This window comes from Pyrus communis, chromosome 9 (genome assembly GCF_041283825.1).
Source record: "Pyrus communis isolate YQ-2024b chromosome 9, ASM4128382v1, whole genome shotgun sequence".
Lineage (NCBI taxonomy): Eukaryota > Viridiplantae > Streptophyta > Magnoliopsida > Rosales > Rosaceae > Pyrus > Pyrus communis.
In genome coordinates, this window is record NC_142573.1 from 1831122 (window position 1) to 1854699 (window position 23578).

The following is a 23578-nucleotide window of genomic DNA, read 5'->3' on the forward strand; positions in this document are numbered from 1 at the left end:
TTCAAGAAATCTCCATTCCACACGGTCATAAGCCTTGCTAATATCAAGTTTTAGAGCCATTAACCCATTAGACCCCGACGATCGCTTGTGCATATAGTGGACGACTTTAGCAGCCACCAAATAATTATTAGAAATTAACCGGCCTGGAATAGATGCACTCTGAGTAAGAGAAATAATACGTGGAAGGATAGCCTTTAACCTATTAATAAGTACCTTCGCCACAATTTTATAAATTACATTGCAGAGACTGATTAGACGAAGCTATGTCATCTTCGTTGCATCCTTAACTTTGGGAATCAGTGTGACATGTGTGTAATTAATTTTCCATAGCATTTGTCTCGAGAGCAACAAGTGTTGAACACCATTGCATACATCCGCACCAACCACTCCCCAGTGTTTTTGGTAGAACCCAGGAAACATACCATCAGGGCCAGGGACTTTCATAGGATGCATTTGAAACACTGCATTTTTTATCTCCTCATCTGTATATGGTCGATCAATCTCAAAATTCATCTCCTCCGTAACCAACTGAACAATGTGGCAAAGGATTTCCTCAAAGTTATGCACCCCATTAGAAGTAAATAACTTGGAAAAATACGAAACTACAACTTCTTCCATTCCAACTCTGTCCTCACACCATACCCCATCGTCATCTATTAAACCAAACAAACAATTACATTTTTGTCTCCTGTTTGCTTTCTGGTGGAAACATTTGGTTTTACGATCAAGTTTAACCCAATTTTCTTTAAAATGTTGTCTCCAGAATTGCTCCTCATGTTCAAGTAGCCTATTCAATCTCCCAACCAATTCTTTTTTTTTTTTGGGTAGAATAGACTCATCATAAAACGAATGCCCCACAAACTTGTGAGCTTGTCCTCCACTTCCCGAATTTCCATCGGTCGAAACCTGGTAGTGCTCCTCGCCCAATAATTTAATTTCATTCGAGTCATCTTAATATTTTTCGTAACCTGGAACATTGGTGAACCATCAATATCACACTCCCATCCCTCATGTACCACCTCAGAACATCCTTCCTGCATATGCCAACATTCCTCATACTGGAACTGTTTTTTGCCTCGACATGGAATGCGCCCCGACCAGTTAATCAGCACTGGAACATGATTAGACGTTGACTTATTCAAATGCCTTACTATGAACCACGAAATCAAGTCCACTCATTCTTAATTGCCCAAGGCATGATCCAATCTTACTTTGATACCGCCCCCTTTTATCGTAAACCATGTAAATTTGTTCCCTGAGTAGCCTAGATCAATGAAATTGCAATGCTCCACCACGGAATGAAATCCCGCCATCTGCCTATCTAGTCTCACATTGCCTCCTTCCTGCTCATGAGCTTGGAGAGTCTCATTAAAATCAACTATACACAACCCAAGTTTTGACTCATTGTCACAAAGAGATTCAAGTAGTCTCTTGTTCTTTCAATATTTCTCGTCAAGTTAGTTCTAAAACAACCACAAAATGTAGCGTTTTATATTATTTAGTTGTTATATCTCTAATCAAGTGATATGTCGGATTTCTTCTGGCATACGTATCTCATCATGGCAGCCACATTTATAGTGTTGAAGCTTTATTGCAAAATACCTAGAAGCATTTATGTGTCTACTACACGTGGGTAAATAACCGTTTTAACTGACGCTTTAACTTGAAGACTAGGGTTGTTTTGAACTCTCTGTTGAGCAACTTCCGCAGGCCGGAAAGGTTGACCAAAAGAAAAAGTGAGAAACTTCCACCAGAATGAGGAGAGGGGCCTGCAGATGTTTTGGATCACATGCCCACTAAGTTCCCACTATCTTCCGATTATTCCACCTGAAAGTGAAACCTTACAAAATGAGACTTCTTCGATAAACTAACGTACTCGTTTTGTGTGTGTATAATTTTTTTTTATTTATAAAAAGTGAAGATTAGAAGGATTCATTTGGACACATCTAAGCCTTGATATGTCAAATTCCTTTTTCCTTTGGTTTCAGTTTCTTTGTAGCAAATTAGTAATTGGTCAATGTTTCCAAACAAAAAAAAAATTAGTAATTGGTCAAAGGAGTGAATTTTTAGTAGGAGCGTTAAATGATCAGACTTGTAAAGCCGTCTAATAAGAAGTTGTTATGTTGGCAAGAGTAGTGCCATTTTCTTCAAGTATATGTCCAACATTATAAACCTCTCATGAAATTAAATCTCTCTTATATTGAATGGTTCCACTACTAATTGTACTAATACGTTTTGTATAAATCTCACACATATCAGATTGTACATGTGATTAAGTGAAGAACAATATTGATGTGAGTAATGAGTCACTAAACCGCCTCCAAAACTTTAACATAGTGTTAGGCGAGTATGGGCCGGTTGTTGAATCCACATCGGAAACGTCATGAAGACCTTATGCCTGAAGTTTAATTTTCCCTTAATTGAGAGCTGTTGCTTACTGATGATCAAGTCACTAAAACATGAAAGCATTTGGTATTTTGGAGATCAAAGCTTAGAATTTAACACGAATAAGCTCAGTTAATCAAAATAGCATGATTAATCAAAATAACGTGATCGTCTCCTTACACTCGAGTTTGATCTTTCTTTCTTTTCTTTTCAGAGTATTGTACTGCAAAAAACATTTAAAATGGCCGCAGCCCCGTCCACGGTCCAGGCATATCGCAGCAATGTGCACCTGGTTCGCCTTGTCTCATTTTTCTAAACCCTAAAAAAGTTGACATGCTGAAATTAAATCGGAATTGTGAATGTGGGAGACTATTACTAAATACTCCTGTGAGGTAGTACGCATGAATCATTCACTTAATATAAACATAGATTCAGACTTTCTGTGTTTTGCAATTGCATGCGGTGCTTATTTGTTTTAACAATAGTTGACTATCAAGGATGATAGGATCTCATACTCAAAAATCTTAGTTTTTGAATTACAGAATTTTATGTTTATGATCATAACCATTTATACTATGTATCACTATATATATAAATCTTGATGTGATTAGCAATGGGTCACTGAACCGTCTCTAAAATTTTATCATGGTTTTAAGGCAGATTCATCATGTTATCCACTAAAAAGGGTCTCATGCAAGTATGAGCCGGGTGCTGAACCCACATCCGGGTGTTGAACCCACATCGGAAACGTCACGAAGACCTTATGCCTGAAGTTTTTCCCCTAATTGAGAGATGTTGCTTTATGAATTAAGGCTTTAAAACATGAAAGCAATTAGTATTTTGGAGATAAAAGCTCAAAACTTAACACGAATAAGCTCAGTTAATCAAAATGGCGTGACTGCGTCTCCTTACAGTCAAGTTTGATCTTCCTTTTATTTTTCTTTTCAGAGTATTCTACTGCAAAAATTTGAAAATGGCCGTAGCCCCGTCCGCGGTCCAAGCATGACGCAGCAACGTGTGCCTGGTTCGACTTGTCTCATTTTTCTAAACCCTAAAAATGTTCTGCATTCACGACATTGGTTTAAACGTTTCAGACTCTGATATGACTACAATATTATCGAAAGTTGACATGATGAAAACGAAATAAGAAGGTTAAATCGAAACTGTCAATGTGGGAGACTAATACTAATACTCCTGTTAGGTACTATGTATGAATCATTCACTTAATATGAACATGCACCTGGACTTTCTGTGTTCTGCAATTGCAAAGCGGTGCTTATTTTTTATTTATTTATCATGTTTACATAAAAAATGTACAAATTTGTTAATTAAAGTTTAATTAAACAAGCATGCAGGGCAGATTACACAACCAAAAGTCCAAATCACAAGCTAGATCTCACTTAATGACAGCCATACCACATCATGAATTATAAGTCTTGTTCAATGTTCTTTTATTTTAATCGTCATGTCAATGTTCTAACCGATAGTTATGCTGTCAAGTGATGATGAGACAAGTGTGAAGCTTATATTTAATTATTAATAATTATTAAAGAAAAAAAAGTTTTTTTTTTTTTTTTTTTTTGAAAAACTAATGAAAATGGTTTGAAAATTTTGAATTTTAACGATAAAGACAAAATAAAGGGTAAAATAAATAGTACAATGATTGACTTTTTAATGTAAAAATATGATTTTTCGTTAAAATGAACAGTACCGCAGGTTTTTCGTTAAAACTTCCCTCTTTTTTTCTTTCTTTTTGGGCCTCACCGTTGAAGAGGGCAACCACTTTGTCGTCTGATACGAGCTCCGCCATCACCCAGAAACACTCATTTCGCTGTCTCTTTTCCGGCTGTCCCAGCCGCCTGAAATAAGCGTCCACAGCCGACACAAAAACGCTATCGGGAATCCCCTTATTTATCACGTTTCCCCTAAGCTCCTTCTCGACCTCGTGTACTTCCCCCAACCCCACCAGCTCTTCATTCCCAGTATCGAGAGGCTCTGATGGTGGTTCATTCTCTCAGCGCCCTCATGCACTTGCGATGCTCAGGTTCAGGAGAAGCTTTCTCTCTTCGAAATCGGAGACGTCGTCGAGGTCGATCTTTGAGATGAGGTATGTGGCTCATCCGGAGCATGAATAAGTGAGATCAAAGCTCCGAAGATCGTGCCAGATGAGGCCGGTCTTGAGGTAGAAGGAGGCGGACTTGTTCGCCAGGCAAGAAACGCTAGCAAGTTTGCTATTATGGGTTGTTCTTAGAAAGAATCGGACTAATGATGTATACAATACTTGAATTCTCGATATAGATGCTACTAGTTGGTTCTCATCCTTCAAAGACAATGTACCAGATATTTTAGTACTCACCAATGAGGCGGAGATGTCACTGGCGATGAATATGAGGTCAGCAGCGACGTGGTGGAGTAGGCTTAGTCTTCGGCTCTGGATGCGTTGGTTTAGATTCCAAGTCAGTAAAACGTGAGTTCCGTGCTTGTCACCTCATCACTTAATAGCTAATTTGACAGATTGACTACGGTTGTATAGTATCGGTGCAACATCGTGAGCCATTGTATGAATTAAAGAAATTAAAAGACATTGTATGAATTAAAGATTGGACAAAAATCTGAGGGGTTAATTAATAGAAATGGTGACAAAATTGACAATCATGATTCATGAGGATCGACATAAAGCGACACTTTAGAGTTGCTAAAAACTAAATTAAAAAAATCTGATGACAAAGTAGAACATGATCTAAATTTCATGAAATTTTTTTAAGGTTCGTTTATATTACTTTTAAAATGATTGAAAACGCTTTTATAAAAAACCTTTTGAGTTCCAAAAGCATTCTTTTTCAGAATTTGCTTATATATTTACTAAAGATTAATTCTAAAAATATTTTCACCAAAAACAATTTTAATCATTTTAAAAATACATCTAAACGAACTCTTAATTAATGTTAAAAACGGAAAAGAGGAAGTGAAACTTCTGTGCATGTGGAGCTCGAAAATAAGCAGACAAGAACCACTTTCTATGTGGGGCGGGGGCTTGTGATCTGCCATCTGGTTGTAACCTGGCTGTCATCATAAACGGACAACCCAAGATTGACGCACGTCAGGACTTGATTGTTCTTCATAAAACCAAATTAAACGAGATTCAAACATCTTTGAAAAAAAAAAAAAAAAAAAAAAAAAAAAAAAAAAAAAAACAAGGTTTGGAAAGATTTTTTAATGTCATGGTACATAAGGTGGTACATCATATATCATTATATAAATAGTGGGATATATAGATTAAAAAATAAAATTTTTCACCACTCATATAAAAATACATATTGTAGCATCTGTTCCCGTTATAATGAAAATTTTCTCCAAGGTTTGGGTGCCAATTTACATTGACTAAGCTTAATTTACTGTGCCTGATCATCATTGACTAATTAAGAAATATATAAATATATAATTAAGAAACTGGCCTGAACGTTCCATTTCTTATTGATCAAAAGGAATTTATATCTCTCTCCTGCTTCCTTTGTTATTCACAGCAGCTCAGGAGAGTTCATACTCTCTCCTCTCTCTAGAATTCAATATTTAAAAGATCCAGATTTCAGTGGAAACTGCATAAAAAGTTGAAAACTTTCATGGGTTCTTCCCATATCTGAAAACCCAGTAAATCTTCAGCTTAAAGATTTGATCTTTGATTCATTGGCAGAGTATTTGTTTCCTGTTCCTCTGTTTTTTCTGTGGGAATCGGATTCCCAAGGAATGGCTCCGAGCACAGTCGTGGTCACAATCGAAAAGCCTGAAAACCCGTCACTGAAGCACAATGTTTTGGATTCCTCAGCCTTTCTGGAGAAACAGAAGGCCGTGAGCACCAAGCAATTCACATGGGTTCTTCTCCTCAAAGTGAACAGAGTATTCGCCTGCCTCTCATGGCTGCCAATGGCGTTGAGGGCAATGTTCCTTTCGCTTAAAAAGCGCATTGCGCGGTCTGACTTGACCGACGAAGAGCCAAAAACCCGAGGAAGGCTGTACAAATTCATCAAAGTCTTCCTCGGGTTGTCGATTTTGGCTCTGGTCATGGAAGTAGTTGCGCATTACAAGAACTGGAATTTGAATTTGTATCAGCCATGGGAGGTGCAGGGTCTGGTGCAGTGGTGCTACATGGTTTGGTTGACTTTCAGAGTTGACTATATTGCCCCTGCGGCTATCATGATGTCCAACTTCTGCGTTGTGCTTTTTCTGATTCAATCTTTTGATCGATTGGTTTTGTGTGTTGGATGCTTCTGGATCAAGTACAAGAAGATAAAGCCAACAATTGCAGAAGATGCTTTTGACATTGAAGATCCTTCTAGTTTTCCAATGGTGCTTATTCAGATCCCTATGTGCAATGAGAGAGAGGTAACAGAGCAATCTAGCTCATTGAATTTTTACTTCTTTTCACTGCCTACTTTTTCTGTCCGTTGGCAATTGGCATTTGTTATCGGATTTAGATCAGATAGCGGAGTGGATTGAAGAGCAACTTGATAGGCGTAAGTTTAGAAACAACAAATTTTAGGCATTGCAGGTTGATAGTGGATTATGGGGCCCAATTCCGAGCTTGGACCTCCAACCTGCAAAGCCCGGGTTTTGCTCGTTGTGAACTTACGCCTATCAAGTTGCTCTCAACTCATTCGGCCACCTGTTTTTTGAAAAACTCTATGTACCTTTTTTGGATTGTATTTCCAAGTCAATTGACATTTGTTGTTAGAACAAAAGACGGAATGGATCGAAGAACTACTCGACAGGCATAACTTCAGAAATATCAAAATTTAAGCTTTGCGGGTTGAACTTGCAAAGCCTAGATTTTGATGTTTATGGACTAATGTCTTTCAAGCTGTTCTTCGATCCATTCTGCCATTGGTTCTGCCTCAACTTTATATTACCTTTTTGTATTCTGCTTTCGTTCAATTCCAATTATGTGAAGCCTTCTTCTATTGCTTATATATATCTTTCCTAACTCGTAGGTGTATGAACAAGCAATTGCATCTGCATGCCAGATGGATTGGCCAAGAGACAGACTTTTGATTCAGGTTCTAGATGACTCAGATGATATAAATTTGCAGAATTTGATCAAAGACGAAGTCTCGTTGTGGCATCAGAAAGGTGTAAACATAATCTACAGACATCGGTTGATTAGAACTGGCTACAAAGCCGGCAACCTTAAATCCGCCATGGGTTGTGATTATGTCAAAGACTACGAGTTTGTGGCAATTTTCGATGCTGATTTCACTCCGAATTCTGATTACCTTAAGCTGACAGTTCCTCATTTCAAGGTGAGGACATCTTCCCTATTGATCTTCTTTATTGTTGCATTAAAGGGAATTGAACTTTTGACTAACGATCCTGAGATTTTGTCACAGGGAAATCCGGAACTAGGACTTGTCCAGGCTCGATGGTCTTTCGTGAACAAGGATGAGAACTTACTCACAAGGCTCCAAAACATCAATTTGTGCTTCCATTTTGAAGTGGAACAGCAAGTGAATGGAGTGTTTCTCAATTTCTTTGGGTTCAATGGGACCGCAGGAGTTTGGAGAATCAAGGCCTTGGAAGAATCAGGAGGCTGGCTGGAGAGAACAACCGTTGAGGACATGGACATTGCTGTTCGAGCACACTTGAATGGATGGAAAATGATCTTCCTCAACGATGTCAGAGTCCTCTGTGAATTGCCAGAGTCTTATGAAACTTATAAGAAGCAGCAGCACCGTTGGCATTCGGGTCCAATGCAGCTCTTCAGATTGTGTCTTCCTGCTATCTTGACTTCCAAGGTACAGATTTCATCGTTCAACTTTGTTCCATTGATTGCTTCCAAAGAAATGCTTGAATTGTTTGTTTATGTATCGCGTTCTAATCTTCCGAAATTATGTGAATTTTGTGCAGATATCGATTTGGAAGAAATCGAACTTGATATTTCTTTTCTTTCTGTTGAGGAAGCTAATTCTTCCCTTCTACTCATTCACATTGTTTTGTATCATACTTCCACTGACCATGTTCTTACCGGAGGCTGAACTTCCTCTTTGGGTAATCTGCTACATTCCGATTTTCATGTCCTTTCTAAACATCCTCCCGTCCCCGAAATCTTTCCCTTTCTTGGTCCCCTACCTGCTCTTCGAGAACACAATGTCCGTCACAAAATTCAACGCCATGGTCTCGGGGCTGTTTCAGCTCGGAAGTTCTTACGAGTGGGTGGTGACAAAGAAGACCGGAAGATCATCTGAGTCGGATTTGCTAGCCTATGCTGAGAGGGAATCGATGTCTGCGAACGAAGAGAAGATCCTGAGGAGGAACTCCGAGTCGGGTCTAGAATTGTTAAGCAAACTCAAGGAACAAGAAGTGGTAGCTCCGAAGAAAAAGAAGAAGAACGGGATATACAGGAAAGAGCTTGCTCTTGCTTTCTTGCTGCTCACTGCAGCAGCCAGAAGCTTCTTATCTGCTCATGGAGTTCACTTCTACTTCTTGCTTTTCCAAGGCTTGTCATTTCTTGCTGTAGGGCTGGACTTAATCGGTGAGCAGATGGGCTAAAAAAAACCTAAAACAAAGTGCAATATTTTTTTCCCATAGTTATTTTTTTTTTATAGCTATGATGAACCCTAATTACGGACGAGAAATTATTGCGTGGGACAGATCAGATGGTGTGTAAAAGTTGAATTCATTTTTACGTGTAGAAATATTTTCCGTTTTGTTAGAAGGTATAAGAAATGAGTTAATTGTACAATGATATATGTCATCGGTGTATGAAGTATTGACAATTAAGTATAAACAACTCAGTTATTTTTTGTTGTTTTATGAATCTCCGCTTTTTACACTCTCTTTGCGTTCGTTTACACTTCCTCTTCTTGCTTCTATACGCTCCGCTCTCTGATTTACAGATTGAGCAATGTATTGGCTGTTAGATGTAGACAGATATGTAGGAGGTGCAGGCAATCAAGGGGAACATGTGCAGATGTGACATGTTAACATGTCTGCATCTGCTGGCAACTAAAATGAATCTGTGAGAACACTTGACATGCCCGCAGCTAAAGAATTGAGAAACGTTGGTCATCCTCCTACAGTCCTACCTAGTTTGGAGTTACTTCAAATTGACATTGCTCGACTCCTTACGATACGAATCAAATGTTCTTGTAGCAATCTTTGTATCGAAGTGACATAGTGAGTTGAGATTTTCTTATTAGGTCAGGTTATTTCACCGGGCAGGTGAATAATTTTTGCTTCATTAGTTTCTACATTTCTACTAATTTAAGTCGGACATACATACAATAGTAATTAACTAAAAGGATAATGCTTACGTTCTCTCCATGAAAGATGAGCTCATTTCCCCACTTGCAAATAATGTATATTCAATGCATATTTTTCATAATCGGAATTGTTCAATATCTTAATATTTATTTGAAGACTATCTCTACCAAAATCATTTGGATCAGTGATCATTTAGTCATTCAAATATCTCTATTAATTAATAAAACACCCATTGTCAACCAAAACCTTATGAAATTACCAGTTTAATCCTCTAATCAAAACAGAACATGAATAAGAAATATGGGGCATAAATGTAATTTCATACAACCAAATTTTGTTGTTTTTTTCTTTTCAAAGTCTCACCTCCATGTAATCTTAACATATCTCTAATTAAAAAAAAAAAAAAAAAAAAAAAACTTCACACTCCCACATTCTCTATCACTCGCTTCCTCTCCTTCTATTTCAAAAACAAAAATAAAAAATTTTCTCATACACTTTGTGTGTACCCATGTGCTAGTATCAAATAAATCAACCCATATTCACTAGATATTGGACCACATGTAAGTTTCTATATACTCAAAATCTTTGATTTATTTACGTAGAAGAATTACACTCTAGAAGTGGTAAGTATTTTTCTTTTCAAATAATCAAACTAATGGTTAATATTCAATTAATTTAGAGTCGTTTGATATTGTTTTGTTTTAGTCTTTAAAGCTCGTTTGATAAACATTAACCATCAAATTATCAAGAAAAAAAAAAACTAGTTTCAATTTCAAGTTTTCATGTTGTACATTCTCTTCATTTTCCCTTACATCACGGCATAAATTCGAACTCCATCGATGACTAATCTAATATTTAATCTATCAAAAAAATACTATTTGATAAAAAACACTCCGTTGCCGAGAAGAAAAACACGTTGGGCCCGGAGACATAGCTCGACCCATGAGGCCCATTGGCGTTTCTTCCTTTCTACTTTCAAGTAAACTTCACCGGGGTGAGTCACTAGCAGCACTGACTCGACGTGTGGAGGCGTCTCCATCATTCGATTTTTCAAAATTCAAACTTTCCTTCGCCTCAAAGCAAATTCATGCTCCGCAACTCAGCATTTTCCCTTATTAAAATTTAGGGTTTCATCATCGTTGTTTGCATTGCTTAAATTCGTAAACTTTTTGACATTGGGGATATTGCAGTGCTGGGTTTTGAAAGCTAGCAGTTGGAGCTTCAATGGCGGAAGAAGGTGATGCTTTTTATGTTGTTCGGAAAGGGGACGTTATTGGCATTTACAAAAACTTCACGGATTGCCAAAACCAAGCCGGTTCTTCGGTAAATTCTTTCCACCCTTTTATCAATGTTATAGAAAACTTGATCAATTTTGGCTGACCTAATTGAATTTTCAATTGGGTTTTCTTTAATTTGTTAAAATAACCGTAATTTGTTGCTGCATTGTTTGGTTGTGGTGTATCTTTTGTTAAAAGTCTTGTGCTTTCTGGTGGTAGTGAGAGATTTCTGCTTCTAGTTACAGTTTGTGGTGTAAATATGCTTCTAGAGATTAATAAAAAAGTGCTTTTGTAAGAAGTTACTATGCATATGAGGTTTTGTTTTGCTTTTTAGGTATGCAATCCTTCTGTAAGTGTGTTCGAAGGCCACTGTTTGCCGAAGGAGGCTGAGGAGTACCTCGTCGCCCACGGCCTTAAGAATGCTTCTTATACTATCAGTGCCGGTGATGTGAAAGATGACTCTCTTTTCGGAAAACTCGTTGCTTGCCCTATCCAGGTTTGATGATTTACTCTTCTTTTTTCCATGGCATGTGGCATGGATATAGGTATCTTATCGTAGACGATCTTTTATTTGGTCACTGATTGTGTAAGTGGGCATGTTCATAATTTTCAGCAGCCAGATTCTCCTGCCATTGACTCACCGCCAAAGAGATCGCATGAGGCGGTTGGCGCTGCTGCATTCCCGAACTCTCAGACTCAGAGAAAGCATTTCAAATCTGATATTCAAACTGAAGCTGTTGCAAATTCATCTAGTTGTGTAAGTTTCCGTCGATTGTATCCACTAATACTTTATAGTAACCTTAATCTACCTATGTTTCTACTTGTGCATATTCATAATTTTTCAGCAGCCGGATTCTTCTATAGTAAAATCAGCTGCCAAGGACTCACCACCTAAGAGATTGCAGGACATGATTGGATCTACTCCATTCCCGATATCTCAGAGGAGGCATTTCACACCGGATAACCACATTGAAAATCTTGGAATTTCTTCGTTTTGTGTAAGTTTTATTTGTGAAATCGAATGTGTCGAATCACATTGGTATGCTTATTATAGGTGAAGATTTGAAAAATGTTTGTGACCTGTCTTTTTTCAGCAAACCTGTATACTTGAGTTTGATGGTGCTTCAAAAGGAAATCCTGGATTAGCAGGTGCAGGAGCTGTGCTACGAGCTGAAGATGGAAGCGCTGTATGCACTTCATTGAAATAATTTAGTTCCTTTTACAGCATATTTTTTGTAAATTCTAGCCCTTCAATTATATGGTTGGGTTTTATAGGTGTACCGTTTGCGTGAAGGGGTGGGAATTGCAACAAATAACGTTGCAGAATATCGAGCTGTAATTCTGGGATTGAAATATGCTCTTGAGAAAGGATATAAACACATTCATGTTAAAGGAGACTCTAAACTTGTCTGCATGCAGGTTCGTAGCTTGGTGGATGTTATAGCACTTTGAGTTTTTAAAGTTCTTCGTTTTCTTCTCCTTACCCTGTTTCCTTAATTATTTCATATTTGTGTGTCCTTAAGCTTTACGATGCTTTCTGTCTCTGATAAAACAGGTTCAAGGTCTCTGGAAAACGAAAAATCAGAATATGGCTGACCTGTGTGAAGTGGCCAAGGAGCTCAAAGACAAGTTTATGTCATTTGAGATCAATCATGTTCTTAGGGTAAGTTCAGTCATGGTAGAAGAAAATTGTGTAAAGTAATACTTGTGTGATAAATCTTCACTAGTCGAAGAACTCATTTTTGAGGAGAACACATTGCTCTTTCGAAAGTGACGCATTCTGCTATTTGTTGCAGGAATACAATTCTGAGGCTGATGTTCAAGCAAACCGAGCAATAAATCTTCGAGGTGAGTGGCTTCCAAATGTATCAAATTCATCAGGTTTTGATTGTTTATGCTTTCATTTATTCGAACTGATTGGATCTTATGCTTGAACAGATGGACAAGTTGAAGTGGATTGGAATGGGAAGTAGCTCAAACAAAATGCTGGGAAGGGGAAGGCGTCGTTTTGTAAGCCGAAAGAATTAGTCTATTAAATTCGAACTTGTTTAAAACATATGCAATCGGATTCTGTTGGGTAAAAGATGTTTCGAAAACTTCTGATGGAGCAAAGCACTCCTTGATGTAAAGTTTTCAGTGCTCATTTTGGAATCCAAAACTTGTTGCTAATATAAGGCTCGTCTGAGAGTGCTGATGTTGGAAGCACTTTTGCTCATAAGCGATTTTGTTCTTAGTATATTTATATTTCATGGGCTCGTTTAGAAGTGCTTTTAAAATGATTGAAAGCGCTTTTAGGACCCAAAATCAATTTCACCAAAAACGCTTTGAATCATTTTAAAAGTACTTTCAAACGAACCTTAATATATAGGAAGAGAGCGAGATTCAAAAGTGGGTGTAAATTTGAGAGGATGAAAATCATGGACGGCCAGGATTAATTTCCCAGATTCTAGGATACTAGATAGGGTGCCAAAGACCCAAAAGGCCCAATCAATCTAGGTTCGGAGTCTTAGTTGAAGAAGACAGAAGTTGGTTGGATAATGCTTTGGTGAGAAAAAAAAACAGAGGAATCAAAAACGAAGATAATGTATCCTGAATTGTAGACTTTGCCTTCTAAATTTTCATTTGATTGCGGGTTTCATTGAATTTTCAGTTCGTGCTAATGTACCCGAACAAATTCAAGAAATTGAAACACTTGCAATGATCCAAAATGACGAGAAACGTCCATAAACTTGACGAACTAACTGAATGGACTAAGGGACACCACCATGAATTGAAAGTTCAAGAGGGTCATATAATCCTAATGAAACTTAAGAGAGCTATGTGAAACACGGCTTATAATTCAGATCTTGGTTTTATTTTGATTACTTAACAATTAAATGTCTCTATAAGTCTTTTCGACTTTCGAAAATGTGGGTTACCATAGCGAAGCAACTAGCTGGTTCTTTCTTCCAAACTAAATAACCAAATGTTAAAATAAAAAAAATAAATCCAAAACTAACTACCATTTCCCGTATCACACTAGTGATATATTCACATGTAGGGCAGACAATTGCATTCGTGTACCGCTGCATACTTGTGAGTGAAATGTTTTCCAAGGCAAGCACACATGATTCATCTTGGTTCTGTATTAACCCGTTAGCTTGTTTAGTGTTATGCACGACATGGATGAATTGCACTTTCAGTTCTGACTTCTGAGCTCTCCGTATGTAAAATATGAGATTTTTATGGTAGTCCGAAGTATTTCATATTCCTAATGTTTTAATCTTTTGATATTTGTGCAAAAATATCAAAACTTCACTGTTAAACACGCAAGTTCTTTCATATTCCGAAGCAACTTAAGTCATCTCCAACCGAAAGATCTAGTGGGCCGAAAATAGCTCGAAAACCGTCTCCAACTGGCTGGCCACTTTCAGCCAAGCCGCTGGCTAGCCCAATTTCAATTTTTTTTTTTTTTTTTTTTTTTTTTGGGGGTTCTTTTCCATTAGCCCAACCCCTTTTTTATTTTTTATTCATTTCCATTTGCCCAGCCCACTTTAGAGTTTAGAGTTTAGGGTTTTTTTTTTATTTTTTTTATTTTTTATGGTCCCAACCCATTTTTTGTTTTTATGCCCAGTAGGCTTTTTTTTTTTTCCTCTCTAATTTTTTTTCCTACACAATTTCTTTTCACATTCCATACTATAACCATTTGATTCTTGATTGGAGACGGTTTTTTGTGACAAGGTTAAAACGAGCCCTATAACCTTTTGGTCTTCGGTTGAAGATGGTAAGGATATAGCCTTGCATTGTTTATTAAAATATTAAATTTTTAAAAGATCAAAGAATTAAAATAAGTTATCTGATCAACCTTCGGTTGAAGATGAATTTTAGAATTTCTGGTAAAACATATGGACTTAAACCACGCACGCTCGTTGAGTTGGAGTCTCCCACATTCCTTGCTTTACGTACAGGCAAGGCCGTTTTCACATAATAATTTCATCCGTACGAATTTGTATGTTTGCGATTTACAGGCTGGCCCTAGATTACGAACTGTGCACTACTGCACCTGCAATGCCGACACAGAGAGAGAGAGAGAGAGAGAGAGAGAGAGAGAGCTCATGTCAATTTTGATTGATAGAGAGATGTCATGTGATTTCCTGAAGTGTTGCATGAATGTGCATATGCATGATTGACGATGATGATGGGTCTTCTGGCATTTCTCTCCCGGAGTGAAGTTCCTATTGACAAGAAAAATCCAACGGCAGAGAATTAACTTCAATTGTATATGATTTTTCAAAGTTTTTGGGAAGTGTGATGTAATTATAATTTTATAACGCTATCCTCTCTGCCAAATGTAAAAAGAAAAGTAATTGTCCCTACATTATACAGCTGGGTTTAACTGTCTAGGGTTTTTAATCGTGTGTGATGTTTGCAGAAGGTGTATAGTTGGTCGATTAACTTTATGTGTGCGTGGATCCATTAACGTTTCGTGCAATGAGTCGACCGCATGCATAACCCTGCAGATAACATCGATTACCATGTTTTTTTTTTTTTTTTTTTTTTAATTTTTTGGGGGAAACACCATGTCTTTGTTTACATATGCAACTTGGAGGCAGATTCTTTGCACTCTTACTTTTTGTGCTTTTCTGTTTTGTATGATTACGGTTAGTTCATATCAATATTTTATATTATTATTATTTTTTTATCTTATTATCTTTATAAAAAATAATATAAAATGTTAACGTGACTTAACGATGATCACACAAATAACACATAATAATAATTAGTGTTCATTTAGCATGCGCGCATATATATATATATATAGATATATATGAGGACCCTACAAAACACGTTGCTGTGAAATCTAATTTGGTTTCGGGTTTATTTAAATAGAACGAGTTCATCGTCATTGTAATGTTCTTTTTATATTAGTATAAAAATATATAGAGGTATCATTTAGTATTATGATTTAGTGATATTTCTCTTCATTTATAAATGAGAGGTTTTTGGTTTGCTTGTCGTCAAAGGCGAATTTGAGCTACATTATTATAACTAATCTAGTGTACGGCTTAATTCACTCACCCATCCCATAATGCAGATAATATCGATTGTTAAAAAAAACATATAGAGATAGTCAAATACATGACATTGAATTAATAGCTCGGGACACCACTTAGTATTACAGTTTAGTGATATTTCTGTTCACTTGTAAGTGAGAGATCTTAAATTCGATTCTCGACAAAGATAAATTTAGATCATATTATTATGGTTAATCCAGTATAAGATTTAGCACACTCTTTCACTTTTTAGTATAAATAATATCAAAGAAAAAAAAATCTCTAGTTTTAAAAACGTACCATAAGCGAAATAATATATTCTCAGTCGCCTGCACTTAGAAACCTGTTGTTGTCATCAATTGGTATAAATGAAACCAGTTGTAATCCATGATTCCTAGAGTTATTGAATCAATTTTTACTTTGATCGGTCAATTCGATCGTTGGATATTTTGAAAAAAAACCAGCTGTGTTCAAAAGAAAGTTACGAGCCCCCCCAAAAAAAAGAAAACCAGCTGTGTTCATTCGATTAAAGGAAACTAATGAAGCATATTTGAAAATTTTGAATTTTAATAATAAGAATAAAATAAATAGTAAAATGAATAGTATCATGATTGATTTTTTAGTTTTTAGTGTAAAAATATGATTTTTCATTAAAGTGAACAGTACCGTGAGTTTTTCGTTAAAGTTCCCATTAACAAGTAAACCTAATAAGTTCAAGTATCAAATTTTAGATTTAGATTAACAAGTAATACTACTTTTATTTCCTATTTTTTTATATCATATTTGTATCATCTGTCTAATAATATAGAATCGGAGTGCAATTTGGAATTTCCAACAGTAAGATTTTCAATTTTGTATTATTGACTGTTTTAAAACATGTCAAGGTCATACTCCAAGTCTCCAACAGACTATTTGACCATCGATTTGTTTTTAACTAATTAAATCCAATGATTAGAAATAAAGAGAAGTATTTAACATGCTAAAAATATTGTATGAAAATTACATTAATAAAAATAATACCACGCAATTTTCGTTTCTAGTTTTTATGTGCAGATCATGTGTGGAGGATATTAATTTACAAGTGTTGCTACATATATTATATATTTAAATTTTATTTTATAGACTACATAATGTCACAGTTGACATTTAAATTTTTTGTTTAAATCATTAAATAAAGTATTAAGCCATTGACTTGGGATGACACACACTGTGATGTGAGGAGATGAAAAAAAATGGAAAAATAGATATAGGTACATAAGAGTACTTGGTAGAGAAGGGAAGGTGGGTTGAACTCTCGAGTCAGATTTCGGGACAGCAAGCTAACTTGGCTCGCTGTGATCACATTTCATCATGCAGCTGGCATATCATCACCTTGACCGATCTAGCAAGATATTTACTTATTCTATTCTCGATATATTATAACAGTATTTCAAACTGATCATATATTGTTATTATTTTAAATAATAATGTATAATTGAGATACATATATAATAATGTTCTCGTTATATTAATAAGACAAAATCCCAAATTATAAGGCACACAAGTAACGTGTAAGATTTATGATAAACCCTAATGAACATAGTTTTTCTTACATCTCTTTCTTACCAATGATATAATGTTTATAAATTTCAATTTTTACTTTTGATATTACGTTATTAATTTGAGATACCGACTCAGTAACTTATCCGATATAGTAGGTAAGTGTTTCTCTCCTGCCTCCTGCGGTGGACCAGTCCCTTCCTTTCAACACTATTTATACCACATCCCTGCTTCTCCTAGAATCATCACTGCCTCGGTACTTCCCTTTTAGATCTTGACTTTTCCAGCTGTTTTGCAATGGCTTCCAAAGCCATGCTCCTTCTCTTTGCAACCATTCTCCTTTTCACCGCTAGGGTACGTAATTATCTACATTTTTATTACTTAGTATTATTATTTGGTTTAATTTCCCATTTATTTGGGTGTCTAAATTGGAAAGGTACCTTTGGTCTTGTAGGCTTCATCACTTGATCATCATGAGGAACTCAAGATTAAGGTACTTCTAATTATATACTTTAAACAGTGTGGTAAAATCTAATTTTTACATCTACATCGACTGGAGCTAACCAAAAAGTTCAATCTTTGGTAGAAATTTTGACCTTCATTGTTGTGAAATTAATTAATTACAGATTAATTATGTCACGGCAACAGCTCCACCGCCTCTATCCAAGGCTCCAGCGCCGCCGCCGCTTGTGGTCAAGCCACCCACTCCACCACTTGCCAAGCCGCCAACTCCACCACTTACCAAGCCATCACCACCAATTTACAAGCTCCCTACTCCTCCCCTTGCCAAGCCACCAACTCCACCACTCACCAAGCCATCACCACCAATTTACAAGCCACCTACTCCTCCACTTACAAAGCCACCGTCTCCGCCACTTATCAAGCCACCATCTCCTCCCCTTGCCAAGCCACCATCTCCTCCATATGCCAAGCCAACTCCAGTCATCCCACCAGTGAAGCCACCAACTCCTGTCATCCCACCAGTGAAGCCACCAACTCCTGTCATCCCCCCAGCCAAGCCACCAACTCCACCACTCACCAAGCCATCACCACCAATTTACAAGCCACCTCTTACAAAGCCACCGTCTCCACCACTTACCAAGCCACCATCTCCTCCCCTTGCAAAGCCACCATCTCCTCCATATGCCAAGCCAACTCCTGTCATCCCCCCAGTGAAGCCACCAACTCCTGTCATCCCCCCAGTGAAGCCACCAACTCCTGTCAGTCCCCCAGTGAAGCCACCGACTTATCCACCACTTCCCCCGGTTAGGTCCAAAGCAGGTAAATATTCTTCTCACTGCCATAGAGAAGTGAAATTTATGTTCTTTACTATTCTAATTAAACCCTTAACCTTATACTAATTACAAAATGTTAGGCGTTCTATAGTCCCCATTATGTCCCCATTATGTCCCCATTATATTTTGGTCCCTCGACTGAATTTAAGTGAAGGTAGAACTTTAAAACGTTACATGTATCTCGTAAACAAGTTCACGGACTAAAATGTAACTCATGAACTTGTTCACGGACTATAATGTAATTGAAAACCCTAAATGTGGCCGGTTAATTTGTGATTAAAATTGTTTTATCATTTTGGTGGGCAGATTGCATCCCATTGTGTGACAAGAGGTGCATGCTGCATTCAAGGAAGAGGGTGTGCATGAGAGCTTGCACGACGTGCTGTGACCGCTGCCGTTGCGTTCCTCCGGGAACATTCGGCAACCGGGAAAGATGCGGCAAGTGCTACACCGATATGGTCACCCATGGCAACAGAAGCAAATGCCCTTGAATTTAATAGAGAGAGAGAGAGAGAGAGAGAGAGAGAGTGAGAGAGTGAGAGAGAGAGGAAAATAAATGGTTTTCTTCCTCTGTCCTTTGTAATTTCCACTGCTTACTGCATGTGTGTTGAATGGGATAATTATTTATTATTAGTACTGGTATGGCCGTGGGGTTTTAAATATCAAATGTCATGTAGCGGATTTATAGTGCCTAATTACTCTAATGAATAACATATCGTGTTTGTCGGATGCCTACCCCAACCAACATATCTAATTTTCGGAGAATGTTTTTCTCTCTTTCTAATCTCTTCTTTTTCCCTTTCTTATACTTGAATTATTATGATCAAATTACGTTAATATTTTATATTAATTTAAAAAAAAAGAATAAGACAAAACAAATTATGAGAGGAGAGGAAAGAATAAGATGAGAATGAGGAAAAGAATCTTACTACTAATATTTTGCGTTTTGGTTACATGAGAAGAAATTGATCTATTCCTAGTTTTAACTCGTTACACTTTTCTCTTCAATTTGCCTATTTATAGTGACCGGAAAATCTTTATTTTTTTTTTATTTTCCATTATAAGTTCAATACTAAATTGTGATACAATAATCGTGTGATTTAGGCTATTTCTTCATATCCAATATCGTTGTATAAATATTAATTAAAAAAAAAAACTCGTTATCATAAAATCATTGATACAATTTACAAGAATGAGTACTTGAAATCTATTCATTGTGCGATTAGTGATGCTTTATCATAATATTTTTAGATCTGATATTTAAGAACTCTTTGTAAGCCGAGTTATTCATTATACGTGTTTGTGATGTATTAAAAAAATATTGTACTTTTTTTTTATTTATTAATTTTTAAAAAACGTTTCGAAGGACTTTAAGATTTGGGCCTCGTGGAATTTTCACTCGGGCCCGTAGGATAATTGGTGGACCCCCCATTACTCTATGGGCTTTTGGACTAATTTTATTGACAAACTTAAAACTAAACCACTTAATATTACGATTTAGTGATATTTTTCTATATTTGTAAGTTGCAAGTGAGAGGTCTTAGATTTGATTTTTGCCAAAGGAAAATTTGAACCACATTATTGCTAATCTATTGTGAGGTTAAGCCTATCTCTTTTCTCCTTAATTTAGATAATATCGTTTGTTAAAAAAAAAAAATTTAAAAAAAAAAACAAAAAAAAAAAACTTGAAACTAACTTCATTTGACTAGGGTTTCGTGGCATTGCACGTGACACCACATGCATGTGTAAGAATATGAGAAACAGTACCAGTGAAGGACCTGGAAAATTTTCTACCTCTACCCTTTCAGAACAGTATTTATACCCTCCCATCGTAACTAGCTCTCCCGCAAGCATCTCACTCCCTTATAGTTTCTTCATAGAGCTGCTGTTCACTAAACAAAATGGCTATCAAAGTTATCTTCCTCATGTTCGTTACTGTTCTCCTGGTTTCTACTATGGTAATTAACCATATCCACACTGGTTTTATGCACTTATTTTGTAATTATATTGGCAAACTCTTAATTTGACATACTTGACATGCTTCTCTTTGTAGGTTTCATCTCAGGACGATGATGGTATCGACGATCTCAAGGCAAAGAAGGTACGAATTAATTTTTTTTTAAATGAAGACTAGTTGTGAGGCTAACTTCACATCCAACCTCAACGACTCAAATCATATATTTTTCAAGTTACATTTTATAAATCATCATTGCAAAAGATTAGCAAAAAAATGTTTTTGTAAAGATGATCTATGAATGAAATTGACACTAAATGTTCCAAGAAACATTAAAGTTTCATCACAACATTCAAATGAGTAAATGATTTTGGATTGAATTGATATTTTTGCAAAGATGATCTATGAATGAAGACTTAAAAAATAAATTGTTTGGATTGTTGAAGTTTGATGTATGATGAACACCACAACCAGTCCCCATTTTTATTAAAAGTTGAGAATCCCTTTGGAGTGTGTGTGTATATATTGACCATGTCTTATGTTTAAAAAGTTGATCAACAATATAATCAGTAAATATAGTTCAAATAATAGTAGACTCAAACTATAAATAACTTATGCACCAAAAACTGAATCAGATCATGTATCTTGAAATAAATCATTTGGTTTAGATGTAGTTTTTTAGTTTTATGATATATTTGTGTTGCACTTCTCTATGGAAACTAATTATTGGAGGAATATTGAGCATTTATTTAATATGGTTTCAGCCATCACCTACGAAACCCAAGCCATCACCAAAGGCACCCAAGTCGCCATCTTCAAAGGGACCCAAATCACCACCAAAATCACTCCCCAAATCACCCAAGTCACCGGCAAAGCCCGGAAAGTCGCCACCAGGTGCACCACCGTCAGCTGATGATGATCCGTACTCTGATGACCTTCCGGAGGATGAGCCGGTCACTCCGCCACTTTCCGTATCTAAGGTCAGACACTGCATGCATATATGCACTACTGACATGGCATGTCTGTGATTATTGATGTTGTTTTCTTGCAGCATAAAGTTCTTTTAGTTCGCATGCATATGGCATGTGTTGAGATGAACTAATTGGTACATATTTGTCCTTGTATTTGCAGGTCTCATCTCATGAAGACAAGAAAATCATGGTAAGGTTGCAATTTAATTTTTTTACTTTGTTATATATATGGTGAGGGTGAGTCATGGCTCAACGGAAATGTTGCGTCTTTGTGACTAAAAAAAATCAGTTGTTTAAGTCGTGGAAACTGGAAACAGTTTTTTAGCAAAACAGAGAGCTTTTTTAGCTTGGGGTCGCCCTTATTTACTGTATTATATATATGGTCTATATATATGGTCTATATATATATATATATATATATATATATATGCATGGCAATTGGCAATGGAAATTAACTTTTAATATTATGTTCTGGTTGCAGGGGCCAAAGTATAAATATTCAGGTTCATCATCGGACGGTGAGCGACCAACAAATGGTAGCCAAAGCTAATCTAATAGGAGTACATATACAAGAAAGGCAATAAAATGTTATATTGTATAATTCAATAATGTTTATTCAACTGCTCAATCTTCATGTAAGGGATGACATATATTTCAATAGTAAATAACCCTAGTTCCTTTTTATTTTTAATTTCCCAATTAATAAAAGATCTCTGTATGATACATGGTCCACTTCGATTCGACAAGTCACATATTACTAACCACAAAATCGGAAGAAAATCAAATAGACAATTAACTGAAAGGAAAATGTCAAAATTGTAACGTACAAACGGTTCAGCCACTTAGTACTATGGTTTAATTCTCGCTAAAGGCAAATTTGAACCAAATTATTGCTAGCCCATTATGAGGCTAAGCCCATCCCCTCTCCCTTAGTGTAGAAAATATCGTTTGTTCAATTTTTTTTTTCTTGTAGAAACAGTTCATTATTCACGTATGTTCATGACTATTATATCCTATATTAGTGGTGGGAGTCAGAATTGTAGTCTAAGAGGGCCCAAAACGCTCTTCTTACCTTAGAAAATTCCAACGTATCTTGCTTTGGCAAACTATCTTTTGGATCTTGAATTAATGATGTCTTCCTTGCCATACTCTTTCTTAGGTACTATCCACAATCCTGATACATAAACTTGCAATATTACGACCCTCACAATAAGTGGGGATTCATAAATTTTGTGAAGTGATTTTCATGCTCCTTTTTCTCCTTCTACGCCCCATATTTTTTTCCTCTTTAGACTCAAAGCTCCCATGACCACAGACTCCAGCCTCCTAAACTTCATCGGAGCCACCAACTTCATATTATCAAACCTGGTGAATGAAAAAACAAGAGAAGCGTTGGGTTGAAGCCATGACGAAAAACTCAAAGGTATTGCATAGTGCTAATTGTTTTTTAACCGGAAAAAAAATATGTCAGGGCCTTGGACCATTTTTGTCCCTTCATGGCTCCGCCAGTGTCCTATGCATGCACGTTCAGCTCTGAGTGAAAAAAAAAAGAAAAAAAAAAAAAGGTTAACTTCAGAAATTTTATTCAGCAGTACCGACTCTTTCCTTATCACAGTTGGTTGAACTCAGAACTTCACAAGACGGATCAATAGAAATTTGCCTTGAATTATAAAGATGGAAGCATGCAACTGTTTTCCAGTCCAATATTAAATTTGCCTTGAATTGAGATTTGTAAAAATTGACTGTGCTTATTGACTCCCCTGGTGATAAGCCATAAGGCCATCTTCAACTGACCCAGCCAAAGAGTCATAGGGCTAAAAATACATTGTTTTGACACGAAAATCATCTCCAACCGAGGGCTAAGCCAAAT

General features: G+C 36.5%; 4 protein-coding genes across 7 annotated transcripts; all 4 read left to right on the forward strand.

Annotated features, from left to right (window-relative positions):
• The first annotated feature begins 5754 nt into the window (after positions 1 to 5754).
• On the forward strand, positions 5755 to 9208 carry LOC137739768 (xyloglucan glycosyltransferase 4). Its single transcript, XM_068479473.2, has 4 exons — positions 5755 to 6765; positions 7371 to 7679; positions 7767 to 8171; positions 8284 to 9208. The coding sequence occupies exons 1-4, from the start codon at positions 6130 to 6132 to the stop codon at positions 8923 to 8925; spliced, it is 1992 nt and encodes a 663-aa protein (XP_068335574.2). The 5' UTR covers positions 5755 to 6129; the 3' UTR covers positions 8926 to 9208.
• Positions 9209 to 10631: 1423 nt separating this feature from the next.
• On the forward strand, positions 10632 to 13134 carry LOC137739769 (uncharacterized). 3 transcript variants are annotated; one of them, XM_068479474.2, is made up of 9 exons: positions 10632 to 10962; positions 11251 to 11412; positions 11530 to 11673; positions 11762 to 11914; positions 12011 to 12103; positions 12192 to 12335; positions 12472 to 12579; positions 12713 to 12764; positions 12855 to 13134. In XM_068479474.2, exons 1-9 carry the CDS (start codon positions 10864 to 10866, stop codon positions 12887 to 12889), a joined length of 990 nt encoding a protein of 329 aa, XP_068335575.2. In that variant the 5' UTR covers positions 10632 to 10863; the 3' UTR covers positions 12890 to 13134. The 3 variants fall into 3 exon arrangements, with proteins under 3 accessions (XP_068335575.2, XP_068335577.2, XP_088555832.1); XM_068479476.2 differs by having other exon boundaries at positions 11822 to 11914; XM_088699706.1 differs by having other exon boundaries at positions 10650 to 10962; positions 11765 to 11914.
• A 4541-nt stretch (positions 13135 to 17675) lies between these two features.
• Positions 17676 to 19416, forward strand: LOC137739617 (uncharacterized). 2 transcript variants are annotated; one of them, XM_068479247.2, is made up of 4 exons: positions 17676 to 17842; positions 17943 to 17981; positions 18115 to 18769; positions 19090 to 19416. In XM_068479247.2, exons 1-4 carry the CDS (start codon positions 17786 to 17788, stop codon positions 19272 to 19274), a joined length of 936 nt encoding a protein of 311 aa, XP_068335348.2. In that variant the 5' UTR covers positions 17676 to 17785; the 3' UTR covers positions 19275 to 19416. The 2 variants fall into 2 exon arrangements, with proteins under 2 accessions (XP_068335348.2, XP_088556882.1); XM_088700756.1 differs by having other exon boundaries at positions 17687 to 17842; positions 17943 to 17980; positions 18129 to 18769.
• Positions 19417 to 20606: 1190 nt separating this feature from the next.
• LOC137741052 (uncharacterized) lies at positions 20607 to 22399 on the forward strand. Its single transcript, XM_068480858.2, has 5 exons — positions 20607 to 20741; positions 20837 to 20884; positions 21502 to 21717; positions 21869 to 21898; positions 22190 to 22399. The coding sequence occupies exons 1-5, from the start codon at positions 20685 to 20687 to the stop codon at positions 22256 to 22258; spliced, it is 420 nt and encodes a 139-aa protein (XP_068336959.2). The 5' UTR covers positions 20607 to 20684; the 3' UTR covers positions 22259 to 22399.
• Positions 22400 to 23578: the final 1179 nt, after the last annotated feature.